Below are 27,934 nucleotides of genomic sequence, written 5' to 3'. Positions count from 1 at the left end.
CTCCCATTTTTTCTTTTTGCATTTTGAAGCTCTACTTAGAACCTCCGTAAGATCCAACAGTGTCAGTAGCGGCGTGACCCGGTGTGGATCCCAAATGCAGAGAACACAGTATGCCGTTGTACAAAAAATATTACAAAGGGTGTCCTCAAAAATGAGGGAAAAATACAAATATCGACAATATAATAATACTCCAAAAACAGATAACACCGGCTAAGCCACAAAAATACCAAACACAAAACCACGACTAGAAAAAGGCTAGCAGGGAAACTAGTTAATTGCAGCAAAACAGAAGACGCCGCTGGAAACACCAAGCGGGAACAGGTACTCACAGAATGACACAGATAAAAGCCAGAAAGCACGGACAGAGGATAGAAGACGAGGTCAAAACACAAAGCCGAGCGGAGCGGAGGACGTAAGAAACATGAGAGACAATCTCGCAATGAATGTGCTCTTCAGCCATGCTTAAGAAGGCCAGGTGAGTGATTAGCAGCAGGTGTGCACCAGAGGCTCCGCCTCCGCAGGGCAGCAGTGCACTGCAACACAGAACACGACCAAGCTCTGTGCAAGAGATGGGCTTCACTCAGATGGGGGTCTAACTTGTTTCACATATTAAGTGGCCCGTTGATCCACGGTGAGATGAAGCAGCTCACCTGCCGGCGGTGATCAGCCGCTTGTGTCAAACGTGTCATTTTGGAGCGTGCATGATGTGTCAGTTGCGCTCACGAGACTGTGTGAGGCACAAATGATTGTCAGCGGGTCCTGTCTGCTGGGTTAATGCTTTTGACTTCAATCAGTGTCCAACTGACCGCTCCTATTGGAAAACCCTGCCAAAAACACAGGCGTCCACGCACACGTGTGGAGCCGTTCAGATGCTGCACTGTCATCTCTTCACAGCAAGTTTCAGTCCAGATGCTACATATTCTCACAAGCAATTAAACATCACGAAAGCACTTCATAGTGGAAGCTCACAGGTCAAACACCATCTGTTCCAGGACATTCGTTGACCTCCGATTGGTTCGGATTTGGAACCGATTTTTTCCATAAATATAGGAAACGGTCATAAATCGTTTATTAACTGCACAAACAATGGCTAAGGTATCATGGTAACATTCTTAATGGCCATACAAGTGTCTAAGTATGCTAAGCAAACTAATAGTCATTACATCTCTGAACTTTGACAACAAATGACGAGGGCCAAATGCTGCTTTTTGCATCGCCAATCCACACAAAGGCAAAGAAAAGCAAAGCGCGCACATAGTTCAAACTCTGATCCTGTTGGGATCAAATGAGGTTCGGTAAGAGTTGCTGAAATTTTGCAGGACTTTAGAGGTATACCTTTCCAGAAAATTGGCATTTTAATTGAACTTCCACAGTGAAGTGTTTTGTTTTAGCTGGACTATTTTACAGCATAGTGAGAGTCACTCGTTCACACATGCAAGACTCAGCAGTGATATGGTGATATTTCGAACAAGACACAAAAATAAGAGCCTTTTTTATCAATTTCTCATCAATGTACAGTATAATAGACAATATGCCTGTTAAATTGTTATTTCCATTGATTTCAATGGGTAACTGAGAGAAATGATGATTATTATTATTGGCCTTCTTACACTTGGTGCATAATAAAGATTTATTCTATTCTGTTCAATTCTAAAACATATTCTGAAGAAATAAGACTGGCCACCAACGGCACCTAATAGAACATAAAGGATGCATAACCTCCCACCATTAAGCAGAACCAGTAAGAACCACTTGGTCTCCGTGCAAAGCAGTTTAAAGTCTTCTGCTTTCTAAGCCCTCACCTCTTTCTCAATCTCTCCCAAAATGTGTGTGTTTTTTTTTTTCTTATTTGTTTGTTGAGATTTGGAAACTCCAGTCATCAATAAAATTAAGTAAATTGTTCTGAAAAAAAATATCACCTTGTCTTTTGTAGTTTTCTCTACCTTCCCCTCTGGCTGTGTCTGTGTCCGTCAATGTCATACTTCCTTGTCCTCCTTTTTTGTCTTCACTTGTCTTCATTGAGTCATCAGCAGGTTGCACTGCAGCCTGAACCAGAGCCAGAACCTAATGAGTCTCAGGTGAAGCATTTGAAACAAACAGTTCCATGTACTGGGACAGAACAACCTCGTTGCTGCATAACAACTCTTGGGAAGGTTACACATGCAGGCCACATACTGTACATGTAAAACATGGAAAAAAAGCGAAAAGCGGTCTGTAGAACACAGATCTCCGCCGAGGAAGAACAGTCCTAAGCATCCACCTGACTCATTTGCAAGACAATTCACTCCAGTCCTGTAGGTGGCGGTGATGCATAGTAGATATGTTGACTACCAAGCTCGGCCGCGATGCAAGCAAACTGTAACAAAAAAATACAATGTGATTTGGTGTTTTATAACATTTTCTAAAAATCTGTTCTGCAGTTTTTGTTCTGCCTGTCTGATTAACTTATTCACTAAGCATGCATTAAGCTGTTGTTGGCACTTCCTGTATTTACAATCCAACAAAAACACAGCCGCTGTTAAATGTTCTTTAGCTTCTGGGTCCCCACTAGGTTCATTATTATACATTCTTTTTCTAGTATTTGGAACAGTTTGTCAGTTTCTTGTCACCATGAGGATTTTCTTACAAGCTATAAGCAGCAACTTTATGAAGTCATTCCTGGAATACCTGTCATAACAATTCCTTATCAGATAACACAAACCTTGTCCCAAAGCCCCTGTATAAACCCCCTTTTGTAAACATAAAAACACACAGATCACACATCATAGTTCTTTCTCCTGAGTTCTCTACCTTTTTGCTTCCCGGTCCGCTGTTAGTGCAGTTTTGATTGGCAGTGTCAGGTAAAGAGATGAATATATTAACATAGATATTACAACATCAAATACAGTGGAACCTTGGTTCTTACTTACATTACTGCTAGCAACTGGAAATGTATTGAATCTTCATTGTGCAGATTTACCCCCCATTGCCACCTCATATTTAGAGCCCTATGGAATACGTTTTATTTTTTCTGTTTACATTTTTCATAACACTTACCTTATTTTACCAGCATAGAATGTGTACTTTTATGACAGCAAATAAAATGTTTGTTATTTAAATGCAAACATGTATTATTATTATTATTATTATTATTACTTATTCTAATTCATTGATGCAATAAAACATTTGCAAATTTTGGCCCAGTGTTTGAGAAACGGATGTAGCTTGGCTAACTTTTCTAATGGGATGTCATCCTCTGCACACATTGCTACAAAATCCTCAACAAACTGTAAAGCCTGTGCGCGTGGTTAAAGAAGACGTAGTTACAGATGCAATTACAATTGCGTTATTAATGTAAAAAAATGTTGTGCCACCCTTATTTTGTTCACACAATTAGACAGGATGTGGTGAACAGCGCTCGTATTTTGAAGGCCGGAAGTATGTTGTGTGTGTTGAGAATGTTCATGATGGTTAAGACGAGCTGCGCGCAAGAATGACCCTCTCGTCCTTATTTCACTCAGAACTTGCACGACATCAGCGGGCATCGTAAAACGCTCAGTTACATTAACAAGCGGTAAAACACACACTAGTAAACACACTCATACAGCCTGAGCCACACACACACACACACACACACACTGCCACACTAGCATGCTGTGCTAAACTACGCTAACCCAGCTAGCTACCGTTCACACTCCGTAAGAGATGAGTTTCAAAGTTTTTATGCCAACTTTCGCTGGTGTTTCAGGTTGCCTTTACGACATGTTTTGTTTGGGAGGGAGCGGGTTGGTGTTTGTGATGAGGTTCCGCCACAGTTGACTTTACTTTTTCACACAAACGTTCCTTCGCCACGATTGTCATTCTGTGGACCCTGGTTCGAGCCCGAGCGGAACACAGGCTGGCTGGACTAGGTGAGTTACATTTAGTGACTCTCTAAACATTTTTACAGCTTTTTAAAAGGTCCTTTCAAAACTTGGTCATGTGTTTGCATAAATTTGTCACTCCCTGGTGGTTTATATACAATTTTATATACAACAATTTGCTGAAGGGTAAAACAGTTTCGAAGCAACCATCTCAAACAATAATAATAAACAACGAAGCTTAGGTGATAGGGAAAGGAAACCAAATTTGAATAACACTACATGTATTGTGGCAGAGTAGGCTTTTTTGACAGTAATATTAGGCACTGGTAGTCTGCAGTATCTACTTTATAGAGCGTTTAATACAGCACAAGTTCTGACTCAGCTCCATTTATTGACCCCATCCCGCCATTACGACCACCGCTACACATCTCATTTCTTTTCAAAGGTTTTAAATCGTATGTTTGCTTGACACCACATAGCAGGGCCTTGCTCCCTTAGTTGCCATGGAGACACCACCACTTGTCAGCAGTGCTGCACTGATTTTTGTGAGTCTTTGCATAAATGTCCCCCCTCCCGCACCCCGCCAGACCTCCCCCATCCAAACTGTGCCGCATGTTGGGGACTCACCCATGCCTGCGGTTTACGTGGGCGGATAGACAAGCGCATGTGCATGTTATTGTGATGAAGAGCGAGTGGGAGCAGGAAGGAGAAAGATCAAAACAGGGTGGGAGGAATTGGGGGATGTGGTTTGAGGGGAGTCCTCATGAGTGCTGCTTATTTTGTCCTTTAATTTGATCCCTTCAAACTTCTGCTGCAAAGCTAGTTTTCACTTTTTGCATCATGATGCAATTGTCTATTGCATCACACACATTTTGCACAATGACCAATGATTTTTAAATATCTGTTGAGTGTATCGACCTGCACTTTGAGAGGGCTATACACACTGATGGATTCAGCAGTGCAGTATTAATACTTTTGCACATGCTTAGTCATTTTTCATTAAAGTATTTTACAGTCTTTTCAATGTATCATCCTCTAAAGTGACCTTATTTATCTTGTCTGCCTATACAGTATTTGTGTTTTTGTATTCCGTTGTTTTAGAAGCTTAATTTACCAGCAATCTTGTTTCCTGCAGGGACTGACTCAAAGCAGAGAGTGACTGAGATTCTGAAAGCATTAACATAATGCTTACTCAGAGGTTCCTCAAATGTCTGCTAATTATGCATCACGCAACAGTGATTCACCAAATGGGCTTGATGTTAGGAGATGTGGTGAAGAGCTAAAATTGGAAAAGATTTACTGACACAGCGAGTTGCTGCATTGTAAAAAAAAAGAAAAAAAAAGTGCATATTGTGCAAATTTGATAAAAATAAAACATTTTTCTTCCAATTTAGTGAGCTGGGGCCTATCCTAGCTGACGTTAGGTGAGAAGTGGAGAACACCCCGGACTGGTTATCAGTCAATCACAGGACACATGTAGACAAACAACCAGTGGTGTGCAGTCAGGGCATTACCAGAAGCACTGACCTACATTTCAAACTTAAATTGGAGTATTTGTTCCATGAAATTATATTAATTTATTCCCAACATTTTCATAGCGTGCTACTTGACTGCAGTTCTCCCAGTTGTATGTGTATGTTACTTTTTTTTTGTCCAATCAGATTTCAGCTTCTGTGTTGCCATATCGATGTAATCTGTCCAGGGCCTTCAGAATCAGGAGTGCTGGTCCCTGTCACATTCATACTATTGGCAATAGGGCTGTTTGTTTTTTTTTAGCCAATCAGACTTCTGATTTGCCTCTTAGGGACAGCTTCCAGTCCCTTAGTTTTGATTATTTTGTCAAAGCAAAACTGTTCAACAAGATAAGTTACACCCACAATGAGCGACTGAGGAGGAGGAAACTGACATCTCTGGCGAGTAGAGGTATTTTACTTAAAAGATCAAATATTTTTTGTCATGTTATTAGATGAACATCGATTGTGAACTGCTTCAGATGATATTGTAGTGAAGAAGTTTGGAGTTGATTGAACCTAATCACCGAGCCGTTAAATGTTTGCTCGTCACATTTAGCTGAGCGCCAGCTTTGCAAGCATCCGTGTACTGCAGATCACTGGGTGAAATTAGTCAAAGACTCGAAGCTGCTAGCATGAATGCAAGTAAGGCATATTGGTAACTATGTATCTGAAAATAAGGGGACAGATAAGCGGCAGTCTTACCTAATGTGTTGGCGCTACAAGTTAACTCCAAGTCTTTGTATGTGACCCTGGTTCAAAACCTCATTATGGAACATATAACACCATCATTATTGTTTTGGCTATTTATACTGGTTCTCACAGTGCCTGTCCAAAAAATTCTGGCTAGCCCACTGAAGGCCAAGGTACCAAGCGCACCGCCCGCCACTGCAAACAACCATTCACACTCACATTCACACCCGTGGACAATTTGCAGCTGCATTAACAGATTTTTTGGCCACTTAGGGGCAATGGAAACACCACTCACATACTGTATTGTTATGGTTTAAGTAAATTTGGCAACTTTAGTAAATGTGGTCGTATGCATTTCCAGCAGTCATGGAGCAAAATTCTAAGCCCATTCCGTTTTTTGTGTTCACTCATTAGTCACTAATTGCCTCTCTGCTTTTATGGGTTGAGTGATTTGTGCCTGTGAAAAAAGCTGCCTCAGAAAGTAAAACACAGAAGCTGCTGTTGGACAACAAAGCAAAGAGCTGAGTGAAGCTGCATATTTTTGGTGTTAAATCTCTGGAGTGCATCACAGTGAGCAGAGCCAGACCTTCACATTTTTCTATTTGCTGTATATTTATGACTATACATATCTTTGTCTCGCTCTGATATATGTCTGATAAAGACATCACTAATTGGGAATTCTGCTTTAACAATGCCGATCAACACCTTTGTGATTTTTGTTGAACCATTAATATCAATGCCTAATGGCCAAACTTAACGGAAGTTTTTTAACGTAAATTAAAATCCTGGACAGTCTATACCAGGGTTCGAGAACCTTTTATATAATAACTCTCTGCAGCTATTCTTAATAATGTTGCAATGCTGAAGCTAATCAATAATAAAATACATCTTACCGTTAATGCGACTTCTGGTGCTGCATGGTTTTGCTGATGGCTTTGTAGTCTGGTTGAAACGAGGTGACGTTAAGCTTTGTGTCCTTCATTTGTGAATGGCTTTCCGTTCCTCACTATTGCTAAAGAACCATCAAAGCAGGCCGAAGACCAGTCAGCTTGTCGGCTCCATGCATGGAGTTGCTGCTGACTTGTTTGCACTCTGGACAGTCGCTCTTGGCATGCCTTCTTCTGGCTGTGATATTTAGAGGCAAATGTAGCATGGCATGTGTCGATGTGCCGTTTTATATTTTACCGTTTCATCTATGAAATTTTGTCACTGCATATTAGACATACCGTCAAACCTGCTCTCTCCACGAAGGCGAATTTTTCTGTCCATTTGAGCTGAAATGTACGGTACTCCTTATCTTTTTTCCTTTTCCCCATCCTCTTCGTCAAAAGTGTTTGCGCTACACAACTAGCTAGCTAGCTAGCTGAAGGCGGGATGTTTACTTCTTGACCTCTCAATGACCCAGTAGACTACCACATTATCCAATTTGTGTTTAGTTGTGTTGTCATTGACTAATATTTAAATTTGTTTGAAGCGGGCAAACACTTTTTCAGACCACTTTATGCATATTCCTGACCTTATCTTACAATCATGAAGAATTGTTTTTGCACCATTCGCACGGATGCCAGTAATTTATTGCATAATCTAGAGCAGGGGTTCTTAAGCTTTTTGACCTAACTTTTCCTGTTCAAAGTGGCCAATTCAAACATTAACACTATTGTTTTGTATTTGTATTTGTATTCAATAACTAAATCAAATTCACTCACATTTTAACAAGCTTAAACCTTATAAAATCGTGGATAAATGTGACAAAACACCAACATATCTGATCAAATTAATATTTTCTTTTTCATAAACAGCCTGCTACTTCATCATTCATCATTCGGGCTGCTGCACATTTCTGGAAAATATGTGAATCACAATTTTCTTCCTTAGAATTGAGATGACAATTCTCCAGCAATGGTCCATTTAAGTTGCACACGTGCACAATCGCACACCGCTCCCTCGTTCTCAGCGCACAGCAAATCCTTGCAGCACACACAATAAAATACCACCTAAACTGTAAATGAAATAAGCACATAACAGTTTATTCTGTCTGTCAGTGGAAGGTCTTGAATAGGATCCTACTTGAGAGAATTAAAGGTGCTGTTGTGCTTCCGTCAGAACAGATCCTACATTGACCAGGTCGCTACCTTGTGCATCATCGTCGAGCAGTCTTTAGAGTGGAGCTCCTCGCTGTACTTCGTGGACTAAGAGGAGGCATTCAACGACATAGACCACGAAACACTCTGGAAGCTGCTTCGCCAGTGCCAACCAAACTGGTCTGCTTCATCAAGAACTCCAATGAAAGTATGAACTGTCAAGTAGTCCATGAAGGACAGCTAACAGACACCTTCAGAGTGAAGACTGTAGTCAGACAAGGTTTTCACCTTTCCTCTTCCTCCTGGTGATCAACTGGACCATGAAGACGTCAACAGCAAACACAAGAAATGCAATCCAGTGGACATTGTTTGACCAGTTACTAAATGATCTGGACTTTGCAGACAATCTGGCCCTGCTCTCCCACAGCCACCAGCAGATTGTTTGACCAGTTAAATTATCTGGACTTTGCAGACGATCTTGCCCTGCTCTCCCACAGCGACCAGCAGATGCTGTGGCTGAGAACAGACAAGAGATCAGAGTTGGCAGCCACCTCAGCACAAGTTGGCCTCAAGATCCATGAGGGCAAGACCAAGATCCTTAAGATCAACACAGTCACACGGTCACACTGCACGGGAGTGAGCTGAAAGAGGTAGAGGCCTTCACATACAGTGCATGGGCAGCATCACTGACAAGCAGGGAGGCACAGACGTCAGAACAAGAATTGGCAAGGAGAGAGCAGCGAGAGCTCCAAGGTGGTGTCAACACTCACAAAGATCCGGCTGTTCAACTCTAACGTCAAGTTAGTCTTCCTATATGGAGCAGAGCCATGGAGGACAACGAAGATCACCATCAGGAAAGTGCAGACGTTCATCAACAGCTGTCTGAGGAGGATCCTTCAGATGCTGGCCCGACACCATCTGTAACGCAGTCCGGTGGCAGCGTACCAACCAGCTGCCAGCCGAGGACGAGAGCCGGCGCAGAAGATGGGGATGGATTGGGCACACCTTGAGGAAGCCAGCTAGTAACACCACAAAGCAAGCACTCAGTGGAACCCCGAAGGGAAGGGGAAGAGAGGAAGGCCAACAAACACCTGGCGACAAGACCTCAATGCTGACATCAAGAAGATGGGAAAAGACCTGGAGACAGCTGGAGAAAACAGCCCAGTACAGAGCACTGTTGAGGACTGTTGTCGGCAGAGGAGCGATGGGTTTAACTAACTAATTCATTCTGTAATATACTACGTCTGTGTAGATTCTTACTCAGCCAGGTCATGGCAATCAGCAAAAGGTTATATCAAGGTAACTGGACTATTCTCGTTGGTTGATGGATGGTTACGCCATCGTCTGCTTACAATTATGTACTGACATCTCTCCCCTGAAGAGACAAAAACCCATGGTGACCATCCCGAGGGGACACACCCGCTAGGGACATATAAGAGTGGGCCTCTACACCTAAAATTAAAAACTGAAGAAGCCTTTTGGATTAAAGGTGAAATGTCTTCACCCAACAAGAAGAGTCCAGTTTCCTTGATTCGACCTTTTGCAGATTTATTCTGTACCATTTTGCAATGCAACTCTGTGAGTGACAGGCGACCACAAGCAGCAACAACATCTAACACGATGAACACTGTCCAGCCAATGATAAGATCCTGTTTGCACGTTTTTATTTACGCAGCCATTCAATTCATTAACAGCGAGTTACTTAGGCCAAATGCTGCTTGCTAAGCCTGTATTATGGCAAAAGGAGCGGGCAGTGCCACATCCACTCACCAAGCCAAAATAAGATGGACTATCTGTCAAAGTATGTGTAAATAGAAGAACAAGAGGTGAACCTGGGTGAGATGTTTTTTTCTTCTTAGAACAAGAAAGGGCTTCTCTGAAAAACATGCTGCAAAGTCAAAGTAGCAAGTCATGAGGTTCGTGTCTGAGTCCACTGGAGCAAGAATAATAATGTCACACACTTATGTTAAAGACATTACACAGGCTGCAAAAAGCCATGGTGTATAATAAATGTTTCAGAAACACAGAAACAGTCACGTGCCACGCAAACCACGCAAAATAGGTGAGATGAGGCTTGCCGCTGCTGCACCTCTTGTTTTTGCCCTGAATTTCAAAATCCTAATCAGGTTTATTGCCAGGTACAGTCCACACCATATGAGGAATTTGATCTGGAAACGTAAAACATCAGCAATTTTTACTGAAGAAAATATTGAATATGATTGATAGATTCATACAGAAAATACTTTTATAACACAGCTCAGTGGACAAATATGAATACTTATTTTAAGTTTTATTTTTCATGATGACACTGTGCGGCATGTCACTGACAGACAGACACACACACTCATACACACATAGAACCAAGGGAGTGGAGCCAACGGAGGAATCGTTGGCTGTTGGCCTTGAGGAAAATGCCAGCGTTTGTTTGAGTAGTTTAAAAATAGCATTGAAAATTGTGTTTCTGGCAACCGAGTTTGCGTTTAGTTTTAAATGCTTCTCCACAACTTTGACTACAAGGTTTGTGTATGGCTTCTACTGCTTATTGGAGTTTGCTCAACAACTGAGACGCATTACTGCCACCAAGTGGTTGGAGGTAGTAATTTAAGTGTATCTCATGGATAACAGTATCTCTGGTGTCTTGTTGAGTTGATAAAGTATGCTGTCTCGCGGCCCTCACGGCCCACAAAAAAGAGTGACTCTGTGATTTATGTTGCTGCATCTGCTACTGTGTCAAAGTACATTTACAGTACTTGTTTTCTTTACATTGTCTTTGACATCCTGTAAATAACATAAGGCGTTTGTCTTCATCATCTATATCATAACGGTTATGCTCTACTTTCATTGCCAGGGTGAATCCATAAAGTGAAAAAGATATTTGACAATAAACTGAATTTGGATCCAGCTCATGAGCTACGTTGCGGAGAGGCAGCAAAGCAAATCATTATGCATGTTAGAGATTTTTACGATGCAGACGTCGTTGTCACGGAGCATTGGCATGGCATGGAGTGAATGAAGATGCAGAGATCTGTGACAGACGGACACGACCTCCGATGAGACGCGGACTAACTGCGCTCCCTCCAGACAAGTTACCATGGGAGATGGTTCAAAGGTGAGAGCTCGGCCATGGCAAACATGAGTCATCATTGCTGGATATTTGAGAATTATAGAGAGAACGATGAAGTCAGACCTAGTGTGGAAATCTGTCAAGGGGCTGTAAGTGAAGATGATGACAGTATTCAACAAAGCTTGGCTGTGGATAATGCTGTAGTGAGGTGGGTTTTTTCGGCTGCACGGTGGCCAAGTAGTTAGCATGTTGGCCACACAGTTCGAATCTCCGTTCCCCATGCATATGCATGTTAAGCTAATTGCCAACTCTAAATTGTCCTTAGGTATGAATGTGAGAGTGAATGGTTGTTTGTCTGCACGTGCCCTGCGATTGGCTGGCGACCAGTCCAGGGTGTGCCCCGCTTTTCGCCCGAAGTCAGCTGGGATATGCTTCAGCATACCCCCGCAACCCTAATAAGGATTAAGCGGCATAGAAAATTACTGACTGAAATATATATTTTGGGACCCTATACAATGGATGTGCTTCACCGAACAGTCCTTCCTGGTGGCTTTATTGTCCAAAACTTTGTATCTCTTTCTATTGCCCACTGCATTATGCAGTCGGTCATCACAAGAATGCAATTACACCCACTCCCCAACTGCTCCACTATTAATAGCGGCAGATAAATCATCAATGTGACATACTCATGACATTGCCAAATTTTAATCAAATTATTTGGCATGAGGGGCAGCACAGCGGTGCTCTAGTTAGCACTGCTGCCTCATAGCAAGAAAGATTGCAGTTGGGATGAGTGTTTGAATTGTTCAAGTCTTTCTGTGTGTGTCACTCCTGTGTTTGACGGGTGATAAGTGAGAAATGGATAATCAGAATATAAAATGGATGGGTTTGGCCATAAAGGTGCCTGATAGTGACAAGTCTGCTAATAGAAATAAAAAAAAACAATACCACCGTGGAGAAGAAGTGTATACATAACTGAGTACTGTACACTGTTTGCACAATTATTAGGCACGCTGTACTTTGGAGGATTATTTTAATTATCGAACAAACACACTGCTCTCAGTGCTGTTCATAAACCTCAAACCTGTGAGCCTTTCTTGGAAGAATGTCTGTGTGTGCACATTTATTGGTCAACTATCCGTGTGCACAATGATTATGTAACTGTGTCACTTGTTTATTTTCATTTGGGAAAGTGAGATTGATAAACTGTGAAGTAAACATTTCTGACATAAAAAAAAAACGGTGAGCAATACATCTAGCCTTTATTCAATAAGAGCCATACGTCTTCCATCCATGGAGTCTCTCTGTTTGTTGATGTGTTGACCATCGACTCTTAGGGGTGTCACAAGATCTCGTGTCGTGAGATCTCACAAGATTAAAATGTCTCTCAAGAGCAGGGCAGCCAGAAACCAATCAGATTGTGAACTACTTCATCGCTACTATGAATGATAATACAGTAAAATATGGAAGTGGCAGTGTGCAAGGCATTTAGAACTGCACATTAAGTGCTTAACACACACTATAGACCTTGCAATCCAACCTACCTCGGAATTCCCAGCATCAGCAAGTGACGTTTGGCTATTTTATCCGTTTTCTGTTGTCAAACATTCCGGGAACCAAAAGAGGCTAGTAGGGACAGATGTCGCTAAGCAGAAGCTGTAGTAATCCTATATTTGATCAAAGTTTCTTAAGGTTTGTCACATCAGAACACATAGATGTTTGGAATTGTCTGCACCCTTAATCACCGAGTAGTTCTATTTACGCTTGTTTTCTTGGCTGAGCACACTTTACAAGCACTAGCGATCACCGCTTCATAAAACACTTCATACGCAGAGATCCGTGTTGACAATTTTGCGACATTGTCACTATATTTAGCGAGTAGGGTTGTGCATTAAAAGTGAAAGTCGGGAAGTGTTTCTTCCAATTGTACATAAATATCAGTGCAATGCCAGTCTGAAAGCTGCATAAACCCACAGCTTAGGCACACTCCGCCATCACCTGGCAACACCGCGCCTTCCTGGCAAAACCAAGACAGTCTGGCTCGCCGAACACGCATGGGCGTCCAAAGTGTGGTGCAGGTGTGGTGCCATCCATGGAACATGGCTCATTGCAGAAGTAAAATGAACGAAAACCGAGTAAAAGTGCAAAACTAGAGCAAAAATATATACTGTAACTAGAAAAAGCTCAAAATAACTAATATGACAGACAGCACAAATTGCAAATTGTGAGAAAATACAAATGCCGATTCCGCACAATTTCGAGTGTAAGATGACATATTAAAGGACATATTGCATTATTATGATATATTAATATTTTTTCTTATTATATACATTATAATAACATATACATTATATACATTATTATCGTAACAGTGGTTTATTTGGTCTCACTAATATCGACAATAATAATGTTCAGCGCCAATTTGTGGGACAATAAACATTTCAAAACACAGCATTGTTTTGTCCATCCATCCATTTTCTATACCCTTTGTCCTCATTAGGGTCGAGAGTACGCTGGAGCCTATCCCCAGCTGTCTTCATGGGAGAGGCACGACTCGTCGGCATTGTGTTGTGATTTGGTTAAATAAAAATGTCTCCAGTCATATTTCTTTCTTGTACTTTTCTTAAAATTAAAGTTAAAATCACATCTCGTCTCGTTCTGGTGTACCCAGTCTCTTGCATCGTCTCATGAGTTGGGTGCCTCGTGACACCCCAGCTGTTCAGAGAGTTTGACTGTTTTCCCTCACCATAAATATCCTATTTAAGAAGGGCCCTTGAGTTCTCAATAGGATTTAGGTCAGGTGACAAAGAATGTCCTGCCACATGGCATGCAATGTAGCATTGTCCTGCAATGTAGCATTGTCCTGCATAAAAGTCATAGCCTTCTTGGAAGATGCAGACTTTTTTCTGTACCACTGCTTCAAGAAAGTGACTTTTAAAACCTGCAGTAGGTTTAGGAGTTGATTTCAAGTCCTTATTCAACCCAAAAATAGCTCATCTTTAATAATAGCAGCCCATACCAGTATCCCATCTCCACCTTGCTGGTGTCTGATTGGAAGCGGAGCTCTGATGACTGTTACTGATCCAGCCACGGGCCCGTCCATCTGTTACCTTAAGTGTCACTCTCATCTCATCAGAACAGCTATGACAATCTGTCTCCAGCTATTTCTTGGCCCAGTCTTGACATTTCAACTGCGTCTTGTTCAGTGGTTGTGGGCTGTCAGCTTTCTTACCTTGGCCATGTCTCGTGCACTGGACACCTTGTACCTCTGAGCACTCCGGGCAGATTGCAGTTGTGAAATATGACACCAATGGAGAATGACGGTTTCCTGGTAGCGTCACCTTTTATTCTTCTCTTCTTTGACACTTCATTTTCCGTTTAAAATATCCCTATTCCTATGGACATGACCGAAAGCAAATGACTGCGTCATGGTCATGCCAAATGAAATGTATAATGTTATGTATATACAGTAATCCCTCGTTTATCGCGTTTAATTGGTTCTAGACCTGACCTTGATAAGGGAATTTCCGCAAAGTAGGATTCCTTTTTTATCAATTGATTTTTTTTATCAAACTGACCTTCTAAATACATTTTTTAAACATTATTAGAGCCCTCTAGACATGAACTAACATCTCTATAGACGCTTTTGCACTCGTATTACCCAATATAGTAGATGTCGGGTGTTCAGAGATAAGTTTTAGCTTATCTGCAGCAACTGTAGCCCATGTTTGTATCATAGATTTTTATTAGGGATTATTGTGCATGATTTGAGATAATTCAACCCTGCATAAAAAGCCTGTTGTTCCGACAATCAAGTTGTGCGTTTGTGTGTCTCATCGACCACAACAGTAACATTACCAACACCCAGTGACCAGTGTAGAATACTACATATTATTCACACCATCTTTGAATGCGTCTTCTGAATGTGCCGTATTCAACCACAAAACAGCATGATTTATTCATTCTTATATTTAACCGTGAATGAGTGAAACCTCGAAATTCAAACCACAAAATGGCGAGGGACGACTGGTTGAGGAATTAAAATTATTTTGTCAAATTATACATCATGATATAAGGTGTATAAGGTGTAGATCTCCGCACACTCTAATATGCATTCAGGTTGATACCACTCCGGAGTTGAAACATTTGCAAAAAATTAGGATCTGCTCACTAATTGTGCACACAGTGTGAGGTAGCTATTGAGAGTTGACACCTTTCACATTTCCGCCTTCCCAGTGTGACCTATGAAGAAATCCATCACCCTTGGAATGATATGATTGCACTTCCATCATCAGGTCAGTGTGTGATGAAGCAACAAACACACACCTATCCTCCCCCTTGCTCCCCCATGCTACTCCTCCTCCTTTCACAGCTGATCTTTGGCAGCTCAAGCCAGAGTCCTGCTGACTGGTAAGGAGCAGGGTCATTAGGCCAGGTGGTGCTGCTGTGATACCCGCTGAGCAGCACATGTTTGACATTATCACCTACAGACACAACTATAGATTAGTACCTTCGCATCATTAGTCACTGTGGCAAGAAAATCCCATCAGAGCAGGGTTTTTTATGTTTATAGTATGGAACTAGAAATTGTATGAAGATTACTGCAGCTCATTAAGAACAGTTGCTGGTATAAGTTTACATGGCGACTCACTCACATTGTTGCACAATTTTATGTAGCAAAGAAAAAACTCGACTTGACTTCAGCCTAAATTGTGCTGTTATTTTTCTCTGTAAAATTTAGGATTTTGTAAACTTATTGTTGTATTAAGGTTTTTTTTTTTTCAGACTGAGTTAATTGAAAACGTCTTTTTTAGAATACAGTGCTCTAAATCAGCGATCACCAACCCCCGGGCCGTGGGTCATTTGGTACCGGGCCGCACAGAAACAAATAATAATTTCCATGATGTTTTATTTTCAAAAGTGGCTGGATTGTCTCTGTTGCATCCGTCTCACTTGACGCATGTCCGTTGTGCGTGTGCTAACTTTCTCTCTACTGCTGCTGTATTTTTACCATTTTTCTTTCACCTCATATTTGGTGTCAAATGCTGATACTATGTGGGAATGCATAAAGGTAAGATTTGATGACTTATTGAGTGCTGATGTGCACATTTGTCTCAAGTTAATTCATGCTAGCACACTGCCTTTACCACACACGTCAAACAGCGATGTAATATTCTCTCTGGAAAAACTCCAGGCTTGAACTGGTGGATGGTGGCTCATTCATTTTGTGCTTTTGTGCTTACAATAAATACGATAAATGAGATCGCTATAATGTACAAAACCCCCTCCCCAGCAGGGCAACCCCCACCAGGGCCCCCCACCAAACTGTACAGTGTATTTTTCAAACACATGCAATTATCTGACAGATGTACATGCTTTAAGAGAATGGGAATTGACTAGTTAGATAAGTTTCTGTTTAAAACTCGACTGATATACTACAGTGCTGCAACTAGGTGTCCCAGTGACTCTCTTGGGACAGTCCTCTTTTATTGTCATCTGAAAATTGTTAGATGAATACAGTTTTTCGGCCACATCCCAACATGTCCGCCAAATATGACAGTAAACATGACGTGTGAATGGCAATTTGAATTGCTGTGTCAGCTTTTTAACAGACTGTGAGTGATTTCAGAGAGCAGATGCCATACACAGATGGATACTGGTCTTTTTTTCACATTGTCAGGCATATGAGGAGACCTCTCGATTTGTCCACCGGGCTTTCAGTTATGCTATTCAAGCTGGCAAGTAGAACAATCCAGGGCTCCACACATCTTGTTTTTAAATGCTCAGGCTTTCACTGAACAACTTGTAATGGCGGTGCTGACTGTAAAGTACTAGAGAAATACCCTGAAGACCTGCAGGGTTCAAGTACGTATACTGCGAGTTCATTGACGTAATGCGTCAACTAGAAGGGAGATTTCATTTCATTGTGTCATGCCAGGCTGAATCATTTGATAATAATTTCATTATGTGGAAGGTTATGATCTCCCTGTGAGCATGTCGCCCCAGGTGGCCTGCTGTTGCCATGCTAGTTGGCCATGTCAATCTCAGCCATCTACTGCGTTTTAGAAGGGTAGGAAAGATCACACGGCAGCATCCCTGTGTCTTTCTTCAAAAGGCAAAGTAACATATAAGATATAACATGTATCCTTATGCTCAGACTTAATAATGACATCGTGGTGATCTTCTATTCAATTTTTACGTTTTCATACTATATAATTATGTATGGTTGGTTCTACGTTTCCCGTCAGGGGTTGCCACAGTGAGTCATTAATGTGAATTGTTTGGCAACTCATTTATCCATCTCTAATAACTGGATGTTGGGGTGGGAATCAAACTCGCACTGTCCGCACTAAAGGCAGCAGCGTGTAGCATTACACCTATACAGTAGAATTAAATAGAAAATGGAGCTGTGAGCCAGTAACATTTACACTCATACTGGATAGTATAGTAAGTATAACAAGTTTAACTCATTTCATTTTTGACAAATTGGTGCCAAAATGTTTATTTCTCGTTTATTTATTGTATTGTCAAATGGGTATTTTCTGGCTGAAATGAGCCAAGCACCAATAGACTTCAGAGTTTTGTAAGAAATATTAATCAAAAGGAATTTTTTTTTGCCATTTCGGAAACTATTCATGTCGCTGATCTTACAATCTAGTAAGATCAGCATTTTAATTTTAATTGTAATGAACCAAAAAGAGAGTATGAATCATTGTGTACTTGGTATTTTTTGTCAAAATGTAAATAATAATGAAAATAGAGAGTCATGTATTAAAAGTTTGTATTAAAGTTTAGCTACATTTGCTATTATTGAATACATGTTAATCATATACTGACACTATATTGTTGGTCGCTTCTCTGAGACTGCTTGTGTGTGCGTACGCACACACAAGACAGCGGTGAATGAAAGCCATGAATGATCATCTTATTCAGGTCGAATGACATTTTTTACAAAGTTTAACTTGGAATTGTGACAAGCACAGACATTTGTTTGTTCAGTCTGTTCTTTGAAATCACAATTGGTAACATATGCTAGCTAGTGGTGGTGTTTTTACACTTTTTGGTGGAAAAAAAACCAGAGAGGGATAGCACCTTTTATATATCTCTTAACACAACATTCTTATAGTCTTTTACCACTTTTACCGCTTTATCACATCCAATTACACAATATCCATTTTTTAAAATTCACTTAAAGGAAAACTGCACTTTTGCCCATCATCCACAATTCTAATGTGAAACATGACCACACGTCTTTCCCTTTTCTGCGCATTCTAAAGAGAGGACAACAGCTAAAAAACAGCTAGCATGTGGGACAATGCACGTAACGGGACACACCTAATTTGACTATAAAAAACCCCTCCAAAAAATGCCAACAATGTTCTATTTACATGTATACAAAATGATAAAACATTGGAGGATTTTTAGAGGGCTTTATAGTCAAAACAGGCGTGTCCCACGACGTGCATTGTTTGCTCTCTCATGCTAACTGTTTTTCTCTCTTTAGAACGCACAGAAAAGGGAAAGGCAATTCCAAAAACAAAAGTGCAGTTTTCCTTTAAACTCAAAATCAAATAATTTTGTCATATAAAATTGCATTCTAAAGTATTTAAAACAGAGAGGGAAGAAAAAGTGATTGAATTCATAGCTAGCACACCAACTCCCATGCGTGTAACATGCGTGAGAGTATGATAGTCAATCAGCATCTGCCGCTACAGCAACAATGTATGATTCTAGTCAGCGCTGAAATGGACTTGAGGTGCTGCCCCTAATCATCTTGGCAGGAAGTAAGAGGCCATTTGTGTGCGTGTGTGTTTCTACAGGCTCCCATACGGAATTACCTCTATTTTGTAGGTCTAAAACAATTGCATAATTTGATCCAAAGATGTGTCTATTTGTAAGCAGTGTTTACCAATGCATAACATTACATCTGCCTGAGGTTTAATTTCAATCTATGAAACCATTTGTCAATTGACTGAAATCATTTAATTTCATAAACTTGCGATTTATTGTCTTGGACAAACAAATGATCTGTGATAACAACAAAGCCTTTTATCTACAGTATATACGTTTGTGGCCCTGGCGATGAGGTTATAATCCAACTTTTCTCCTCTGGGATTCAAGACACATCCTCTTGCTGATGTTTACTCTCGCTGTGCCATCAGTCTCTTTACGCTGTCTCCAAAGAGACAGATGACTAATGGAGATGCGACGCAACATTCTTTATCTTTTCCTCACAGTGAAATTGATGTCTGAGGCACTAAATGTGAAACGGGGATTCAAATCCACTCTTCTCCAGCCATTATCATTCCTGTTGTTTGAAAGTCTTGTGATTGCCTTTCAACACCTGGCCGTGTTCATGACTTCAGATCATACAGTATAAATACCAACCGTTTCAAAGAAGATTGAAGTATATTCTTGCTATGATGTACATGTATTAATGATACCTGCATTTGTACTTACAGTACTATGGCCATTATACTTCCGAAGCTTCATTAGCTGTAACAACAATGTAAGAGCAGTTATCATTGCAGGGGGTCTTCGGGTTACGTATATGTGTTCCCTTCCTAGACTGTGATGTAAGTGGAGTTCTGGTTAGGTCAGCTCTTATACCTAGATGAACTTCTAGTTGCTGTACTTCTAGGTCACTCACACTGTACAAAGAACACAAGGTGGACACAAATTGCAGTAATAGAACATTAAATACGAGAAATCAATAAAACAGTAATAAAGTACTAAAATATAATAAACAATAAAAGCCAAAGCACTACTACCCTTTCCATCGCAATTGACCACTACACTGCTTTAATTATTACTGTCGCTTTCATAGGATCAGATGTATAACAAGCTCAAAAATACTGTAGGAACCTGGCAGTTGTGTGTCGTGTTAAAGGGTGAGTTTGTGATTTGCGATTTGAGTTTGTGATTTATGACCGGCCGTGAAAGTTTGGCGATATTGTTTTGCTGTGGTTCGACCAACAATACCCTGTTATGGTTTTGCAATAAATAGCGCGTACTATTAGTGGGCGTGTTGTAGGTAGTACGCTATGATTGCTTTCTGAATTTTTAACAGCTGCAAAAGTGGTGTGGACTGTCCTATTAAGATGAGGAACCCTGAAGAGTTTGGTAAACAAAAAATGAGGTTTGAGTTTGAAGTTGGGTGTCTTGGTGGAGGATGCTTACACTGGTGAACGCCAGCAGAATTGCATCATCATAATCCATCCATCCATCCATCCATCCATCCATCCATTCATCCATCCATCCATCCATCCATCCACACTAATACAAATTAAATACAATTCTAACTTAAAAGCCGCAGTTGGAATATAAACTGAAGTTGGCATAAAAGCCTTAAACGATAAAAAACGATACACCCTGTTGGTTGATATGTAAGAAGCTGCTGACACAAGTTGCACTTTACTTTCTTGGGGTCATCTTGAACCTTTTCAAAATACGTCCACCTTTTTGATGCATTTTTAGTAGCCATTATGAGCCAATAAGTCCGTCGATGCGCTCAAAGCTAGCTCTCACTTCAGCTCCTTTGGATTGTGCCACTGAAGCGGGTGATTTTATTAATGCGTGGCTGGCGACCAGTCCAGGGTTTACCCCACCTCTGGCCCAAAGTCAGCTCTGATAGGCTTCAACTTACTCCCGCGACCCTAGTGAGGATAAGTGGCAAAGAAAACGGACGAATGGTGAGTATAGGTCTGTTAAACACACGTCATTTTCAATTCTTTATTAACGCAAATTAGGCTGACTTTGTATCAAAATTGGCTAACAATAATAAAGACATTGTATGTAAAAATGTACGCTCAGCAGCAGCTGTGGTCACCCCCATGTAGTCAGAATGGTATAATCTTGATCACATGACTTTTTCATGCGATTCAACTGCACGGTTGATAGTCAAATCAGATTCCTCCGACTCAAATCGTCAAACAGTCAATTATTCTAAGACACCCTTAACCCCTGCGTTTACTTTGAAAAGCAGGCAAATGATTTCATCACATCACAAAATGATTGTGGCCTTCACAGATAAAGTAGAATAATGTGAAAACACTTTGGGGTGGTCACTGCTGCCAGCCTATCGACCATTTAAAGGCAAAATGCGTCAGTGAGGGATGACACTGGGATGAGAATCGCATCAGAAAACATCTGGCTAAGATTGATGTTGACATGTCTGTGCTTTATTTGAAGACTGCAGTAGTGAATAAAGTAGTCAAGCTGGGGTCCATCTGGAGCCAGCAAACATTTAGTCATGTCTCCCCAAAAGCAGAAACAAAACATGTCACAATTTGTGTTCATTCGTCAATTGAATGATTATATTTATTGCCCTATTGGTTGATATGGAGATTGTGTTCAACATACTGGTAAATTGTTCTGTAAAATCTGTGTTTATGATCTAATTTTGGAATATTTTCTTAACTGGGATCATTTGTCTGCAAGTAACATACGGTAAAATGTTTTTTTTCATGACTGTTCTAATGTAATTCTACAATGTATTGATTTGTCACAGTTGAAATTGTACAGCAGTACCTCGCATAACGTGAACCTCCTTTTACGTAAATTCCACTGAACGTAAAGAATTTATGTACAGTTTTTGCATTGTATTACATAAGAAATTCCATATAACGTAAAGCGCCAAGTCGGTGCAAGTTCAGAAATTCGATTTGAATAGCTCGCGTGACAGAGAGAGGGAAGCATTTTCCATGACTAACAGAGTACACTTGGTGACGCCTTCTGACGCTTCACGCTCCCATTGGCTGATTATCGGGGCACCGCCTACGCTCTCATCTCATTGGCTGACTTATACAGCGCGTACGTGAGTTTGTGTGAGAGACAAGCTTCTCCCTTCAACCTCCCTTCCTCATCGTAGTCGCCCTTAAACTAGTTGATTGTTTTTGTTTTTCCGTTTTATTCATTTACAGTAATCTTATTTATTACCTTTTTTATATTGGAATGTTACTCTACTATGTTTATGCTAACGTTTTCTTATATTTTCCCACCATATTTGGTGGACTTTGAATATTTTGAAGGGCCAAAGGGGTGAGTTTGGGAAGATCTTCGAACGGATTAGGCTATTTACATGTATTTTACGCTTCATATAACATAAAACCCTATAACGTTAACGTTCTCGGAGCAGATTATTTACGTTGTAGGGGTGTCTACTGTATTTGTTAAATTTGAAGTTTTTGTTATTACACTGACAACAATCTCTCAATGGGAAATTCAGTTTACAGTTTGCTGTAAAAATTGTGTTGCACACCACTTTACAGTGTATAGGCATGCAAGGAGAGATGTCAGAGATGCGCCCCTGAGCCTTGCTCAAAAGCTCCGGAAGCAGACCAGCATCTCTCCGAGAACTACTTTTTAGTTTGCTGTTTTTAATTTTCAAAAGTTCATTCATGTTTTTATACAAGACAGGCAGGTGCTGACAGGAAAGGATGTGATGGCAAGAATGGTTTTGATGGTGGAATAAAGAAACTGACAGAGTGGGAGGCAAATACAGTAGAGGAGAAATAGGATGGGATCAATCACCAAACTCTGTGGAAACCATGGGAGATGTGACTGATATGCATTTGTTTACATAAATACATTTGATCAGAGAAATTCCTAAATAAGTTATGAAGTAAATGATAAACTTAGTTAGGTATAAAGTAAAACTATGCAATCCCTGCATCGGTAACCTCTGGTTTTACAAATGTTCTTATGGATAAAGGGAAAAAAAGTTCCCACAGACACACGACAACATCATGGAGAAAGCCTTCTTAGAAGAATGGAAATTGTTCTAGCTGCAATGGAGGGACCAACTATACGTGCATTGCTATTTTCACTTCCAGTAGATGCTACCTTTGTCAGTATATGATGTCATATTCACACATTTCCTGTTGAGGAGACTCCACATTCTCTAATGTACACTTGTCAGTCAGACCTAACCTCTTGTGACGCCCAAGACTTCCATGGGTTGAACAAGCAGCAAATAGCGTTATCATCTTCCATTCTTGGCATCCTCCTATGAGGAATAGAAGTGGGCCACATTAATTCAGCCTTGGTGGAGACGGCAGATTATCTTTATACTCATGCATCTGCTATAAGCGGGAGAGTGAGAGGGAAAATACTTGGCACAGGAAGGAGACTCCGCAAACACCTCCTTGCACATCGTCATGGCAACAGAAGATCTTCATAAGAGAGCCGGGGTTTTGTGTGTATGTGCGCGTATTCTGTATTCACTTAACTGTGTTAGCTTTCTCTGGTATGTGTGTGATAGAGGCCTCCCGAGTCTCGCAAGATCTGTGTGTTTGGCACTTTTTTCCCCTCCGTCTCGCACTGCCTTTGCGCCACTTCATGCAGTTTAGTTTTTTGACTCCTTCTTGTCCCGTGTTGCTTGTCAGTTGTGTTGCATGTTACGATTTTTACCTGCTATGACTGAGGTGGTCTTTGCCTTCCCGTAACACCGCAGAGCAAAATAAGAGCTGCATTTTGGTTGCTAAGATACAGAAGAACATGGAGAATCCCTGAAGGATCCCTCAGTTATGATTTGTCGCATTGAATAGCTTTTTTTACATTCTGGAACTTTGGAAGTCATCACACTGATTGACATTAGGGAAAAATATTTCTACCATGCTGTTGCCTGCTGTATCTGGCCCTGCCGTTCACGCTGGTGCAGATCTACTCTGTGAAGTGTCAGCTTCTCTGTCACCCTCTGACTTTTGCAATCTAAGCGTTTGCTCATCTAAGCCAGCCTTGTAGCTTCTGATTGCCCCATATAGTTTGGCTGATGCTTACATTTTTAATCTAACTTAAAGGGATAGTTTGGATTTTTGGACATGAAGTTGTATGACATCCCCATCAGCACTGCAGTCCATTAACAGCGACTCACCCCCCAGTCGGTCTCCTAAGTCCAGTTCTGGTCAGATTTCTGCTGGGGACAATTCAGTAAAGAGTTTGGATTCTCAAAACAATATGCGTTCAGAAGATGAATACATTTGCATCGCAAAAATGCCTTCTCAAAAAAATCAAACCTCACAAAGCGCTCAGCATTATATTTGCCTCCTGCCGTATCCCTGCGCACTGTCACCTCTGCCTTCATATGTATATGACGAAGACGCTCACATCTTCTGCTGTGGAACACATACGTAAACAAGATGGCCGTGGCGCTCCGGAAGTAGATGCGAGCGTCTTCGTCACATTGCAACACATCGCATTTTTGTGATGCAAATCTATTAATCATTTCAGTTCTTATTTTCCCTCATGATGTTTACTCTTTTGGGTAGTTTCAGTGTAAAAGTGACTACAGAGGTGTTATTTCATTCAAAACAAATAATTATTCAGTTATAGTTATTTCACGACCCAATAATGCTGAAAACCATATTTAGAATCATAGACAGGTTTCCTATGCTCTAACTATGAAAATATTGTATTCATAAAGAGTGAATCCTACTTTGCGGAAATTCACTTATCACGTCTGGGTCTGGAACAATTAACCGCGATAAATGAGGAATTACTGTAGTCCATTATTTGAACAGAAAGTTGACGATTTGATCCTTTTTTTTGACCAATTGTCCCACAATTCAAAACCGTGAAGACTAGTTTGCGCACTGTTTACCCGTAAGTTACGCACTTGGCATGCAATTTGTGACCAAAAATGGTGTGCACTGACACGAAATGCCGCACTCCCTCACGACAAGTCCTATTACTAGTCCTAGTACTATGTACGTCTGGTATACTTCATAGTACGCTCGACGTGCATTGGTCCCGCATGAGTATGCATTGTCACCACCACTTCCCGAATCCGTGAAGCAGTCGTGGCAATATTCGGTCCCGCTTTGTCTCACATGATGACACGGTATAGCAGGCATCAACTCAGCTTCATTAATTCCTCTATTTGCAAGGGACCTACTGTACCTACAAGATGTTGAACTCCAGAGAAAAAGCTCTCATTGCAGAAAAATAAGGTAAGTCTGTATTATCTCGCAACTGCAGAAAGAGCAGAAAGAAGGCAAAACGCTAACTAGAAAAAAGAAAGCAATGACAGTGTCGGTGAGAGAATTGCTGACTAGAAGACATCGCTTTGAGCACTATGATCAGTTATTAACAGAACTTCACAAGGAAGATCCAAGAGGCTGCAAAAATTACTTGAGAATTCCCCCAAAGAGGTGGCGGAAAAGTTAACCTATCCATGTGAGTGAGACACGCTTTGATACGCACTGCCCACATTGGTTGCAGTACGTTCACGACTAGTTCACGGGAATTCTGCTTGCCAGAAATGTTTAGCACTTCAAAATGTACTAAGCGCACCGGCACGCTGCCCCGCATGGTTTACACATACTTCACACCTGTTTAAACAGAATTTACTCATTGGCACGCAAATTTGAGGACCACTGCGGGGACAAAATGAGTGCAAGTGTTAAGGTGGCTACAGGCCATAATGAAGACAAGCAGTATAGAAAGCGAATGGATGGATGGATATTCCCGTCTCTTTTTTTATGATGCAAATCAAATGACATGTATGAGATCTCTTATTTGATTATTTCACATCACATGTTTCGAACCAATCTTGCGTTGTACTCTGTATTCACGCAAAACTAACATGTCTGAAAGATTAAGAGTAATAGACAGTCACCCCGCAACCGTCGTTGTCGACCTTGCTGATTACTTTCACGCTTGACAGGTTCCTTTTTCTGCTCCTTCGCCCACCGTTATTGAGCACAGTGCAGAACACGTGTAGGAGGCAAGCGGCTGGGATGGGGCTTGATTACATTTATTGATTCACGGCAATAATATTGAGAGCCGCTCAACCCTGATTTGAATGTGTTTGATTACAGTTGTTGTTTAAATCAAGTCTTAATGATTTGTCTATGAATGTGTGAATTGTATCCAATGCCTTATGAATGGAGGGATTGGAAAATAATGAGTCACTAATAGAGTAGTGCTGTGGCTTTGGCATCCAGCCAGGCAGTTCACTGTGGGGGCTGGATGTTTGTATCCAGAAGTAATTATGTCATCAATTTGTATATTATTTTTATACATGATACACATTGACTCCCTGCCTAAAGAGGTGTGGGGACAATGTTTTTATGACGGTCGTATCACATACTAGTTATTTGTAAACACATAAATATAACCTGTACCCTGTTTTGAAAAAAATCATAAGAGGCTAACTAAAAGCTAAACATGTTTGTTTCAAATGTAATTTAAGATACCTCAGGGAGCCATTTCTTTGTTTGTCATAATCTGACGTCAGGTGACCTTGACCTCCACTAGTGAAGGTTGTAAATAACGGCTGAGATCATGTTGTTGTTTGTCCACAGCACAAACATACGGTGTCCTCGGGGTGCCAATCACAGCAACCTACGAATAGCACAAATGAAATCACACAACACAGTGCCAAATTGTAAAACAAATCACGTTAATGACAAGAAAAATGCAACAAACAAGAACAAGAGTCATCAATTTGGACAGATGGGATCCAATTTTCGTTTTGGCCTTTTAGTGGTTTGATGTTATCACACTGCTTTCTGTGCCTTTATGATTACTTTCTCCTATTACTGGTCCGTGCTGTCTTGCTCCTCCTTTGTCAGCCAATCAGCTGCCAGTCTGCCCTTTCACACATGTAGCTCATCTCTGTGATTGGTGTAGTGCAGGGGTCTGCAGCCTGCGGCTCTTCAGCGTCCTTGTTGCGGCTCCCTTCGCAGAGCTCCGATATCTTTTAGTGGGGAAAATGCAAATTTTTGAAGAGTTAAAAAAATATCTGTTTGTAAGGCCATGAATGCATCCTAGCTGAATTGTGACTGATGATTGGATGAGCAAGGGAAAGGCAGGGGGATTCGGTGTGTGCCTGCCTGCGTTAGGTGAGACATGACATAGACGTTTTTTACCCCCCCCGCGGTAAGCTAACCACAAATACAGGAAAAGAAACATCTCGGAGGAAAATAGTTAAATCTGCATGGACAGAATCCTTTGTCTTCTCTGCCAGCGACGCTGGCTTACTTGTATGCTTGATATGTTGCGGGAAATTAGCAAACAACAAAACATGTTGAAAGACATTTTTAAAACAAGCACTCAACATTTAGTAATTTATTTCTAAGTAGGCCTACATGTGAAACTGGTCATCTCGACAGTCCAGACCTGCACACGCCGAGCTCGAACCTACAGCCACATAAGTCGCTGATTGAGAGGTAAGTCGAGCAGCGTTAGCCATCGAGCTAAAAGGAACAGGCTGTCAATTAACTGCACTGCACATTTCTTAAGGCGTCTGTTATTGAGGTTTAACCAACTTACTTTCTTGTATTTTGTTGTCCAGGTAAAATTAATAAAGATTAAATATTTTAGAAGTTATAAGCTGTGTTATGTTTTGTGGCTCCAGATTATTTTTCTTTTAGAGGAAGAGGAGGCGAAATGGCTCTTTTGATCGTAAAGGTTGCCGACCTCTGGTGTAGTGTGTTGTTGTCTGTTTGGGTCATCTGCCTTGTCTCGCATTGCTACGTCCTAGTTAGTTGCATTATTGATGAATTCTTTGGTGTTCTGCCTTAATTTGGCTCACTTTCCAGACATCCATCCATCTATCTTCTTCCACTTATCCGAGGACGGGTCGAGGGAGCAGCAGCCTAAGCAGGGAAGCCCAGACTTCCCTCTTTCCGGCTACTTTGTCCAGCTTCGTCTCAAGCTAAAAGGAACAGACTGTCTATTAACTGTACTGCACATTTCTTAAGGCGTCAGTTAGTGAGGTTTAACCAACTTACTTTCACT

At 41.0% G+C, this 27,934-nt stretch overlaps 1 protein-coding gene across 13 annotated transcripts in view; it reads left to right on the top strand.

Annotated features, from left to right (window-relative positions):
- The window catches only part of dlgap2a (discs, large (Drosophila) homolog-associated protein 2a), a 231,235-nt gene that overhangs the window by 61,726 nt on the left and 141,575 nt on the right, over positions 1-27,934 (top strand). The window contains exon 2 of one of the 13 annotated variants that reach the window (XM_054796875.1): positions 15,428-15,486. The exons of the other annotated variants lie outside the window; for them this stretch is intronic. Within the exon in view, the coding sequence (XP_054652850.1) occupies positions 15,465-15,486 (22 nt within the window). The 5' untranslated portion in view covers positions 15,428-15,464. The remainder of the gene's footprint in view (positions 1-15,427; positions 15,487-27,934) is intronic. 13 annotated transcript variants of the gene reach the window in all.

This window comes from Dunckerocampus dactyliophorus, chromosome 13 (assembly GCF_027744805.1).
Source record: "Dunckerocampus dactyliophorus isolate RoL2022-P2 chromosome 13, RoL_Ddac_1.1, whole genome shotgun sequence".
NCBI classification, from domain to species: domain Eukaryota; kingdom Metazoa; phylum Chordata; class Actinopteri; order Syngnathiformes; family Syngnathidae; genus Dunckerocampus; species Dunckerocampus dactyliophorus.
The sequence above is the reverse complement of the archived record's forward strand: the minus strand, read 5'-3'. Positions and strand labels throughout refer to the sequence as shown.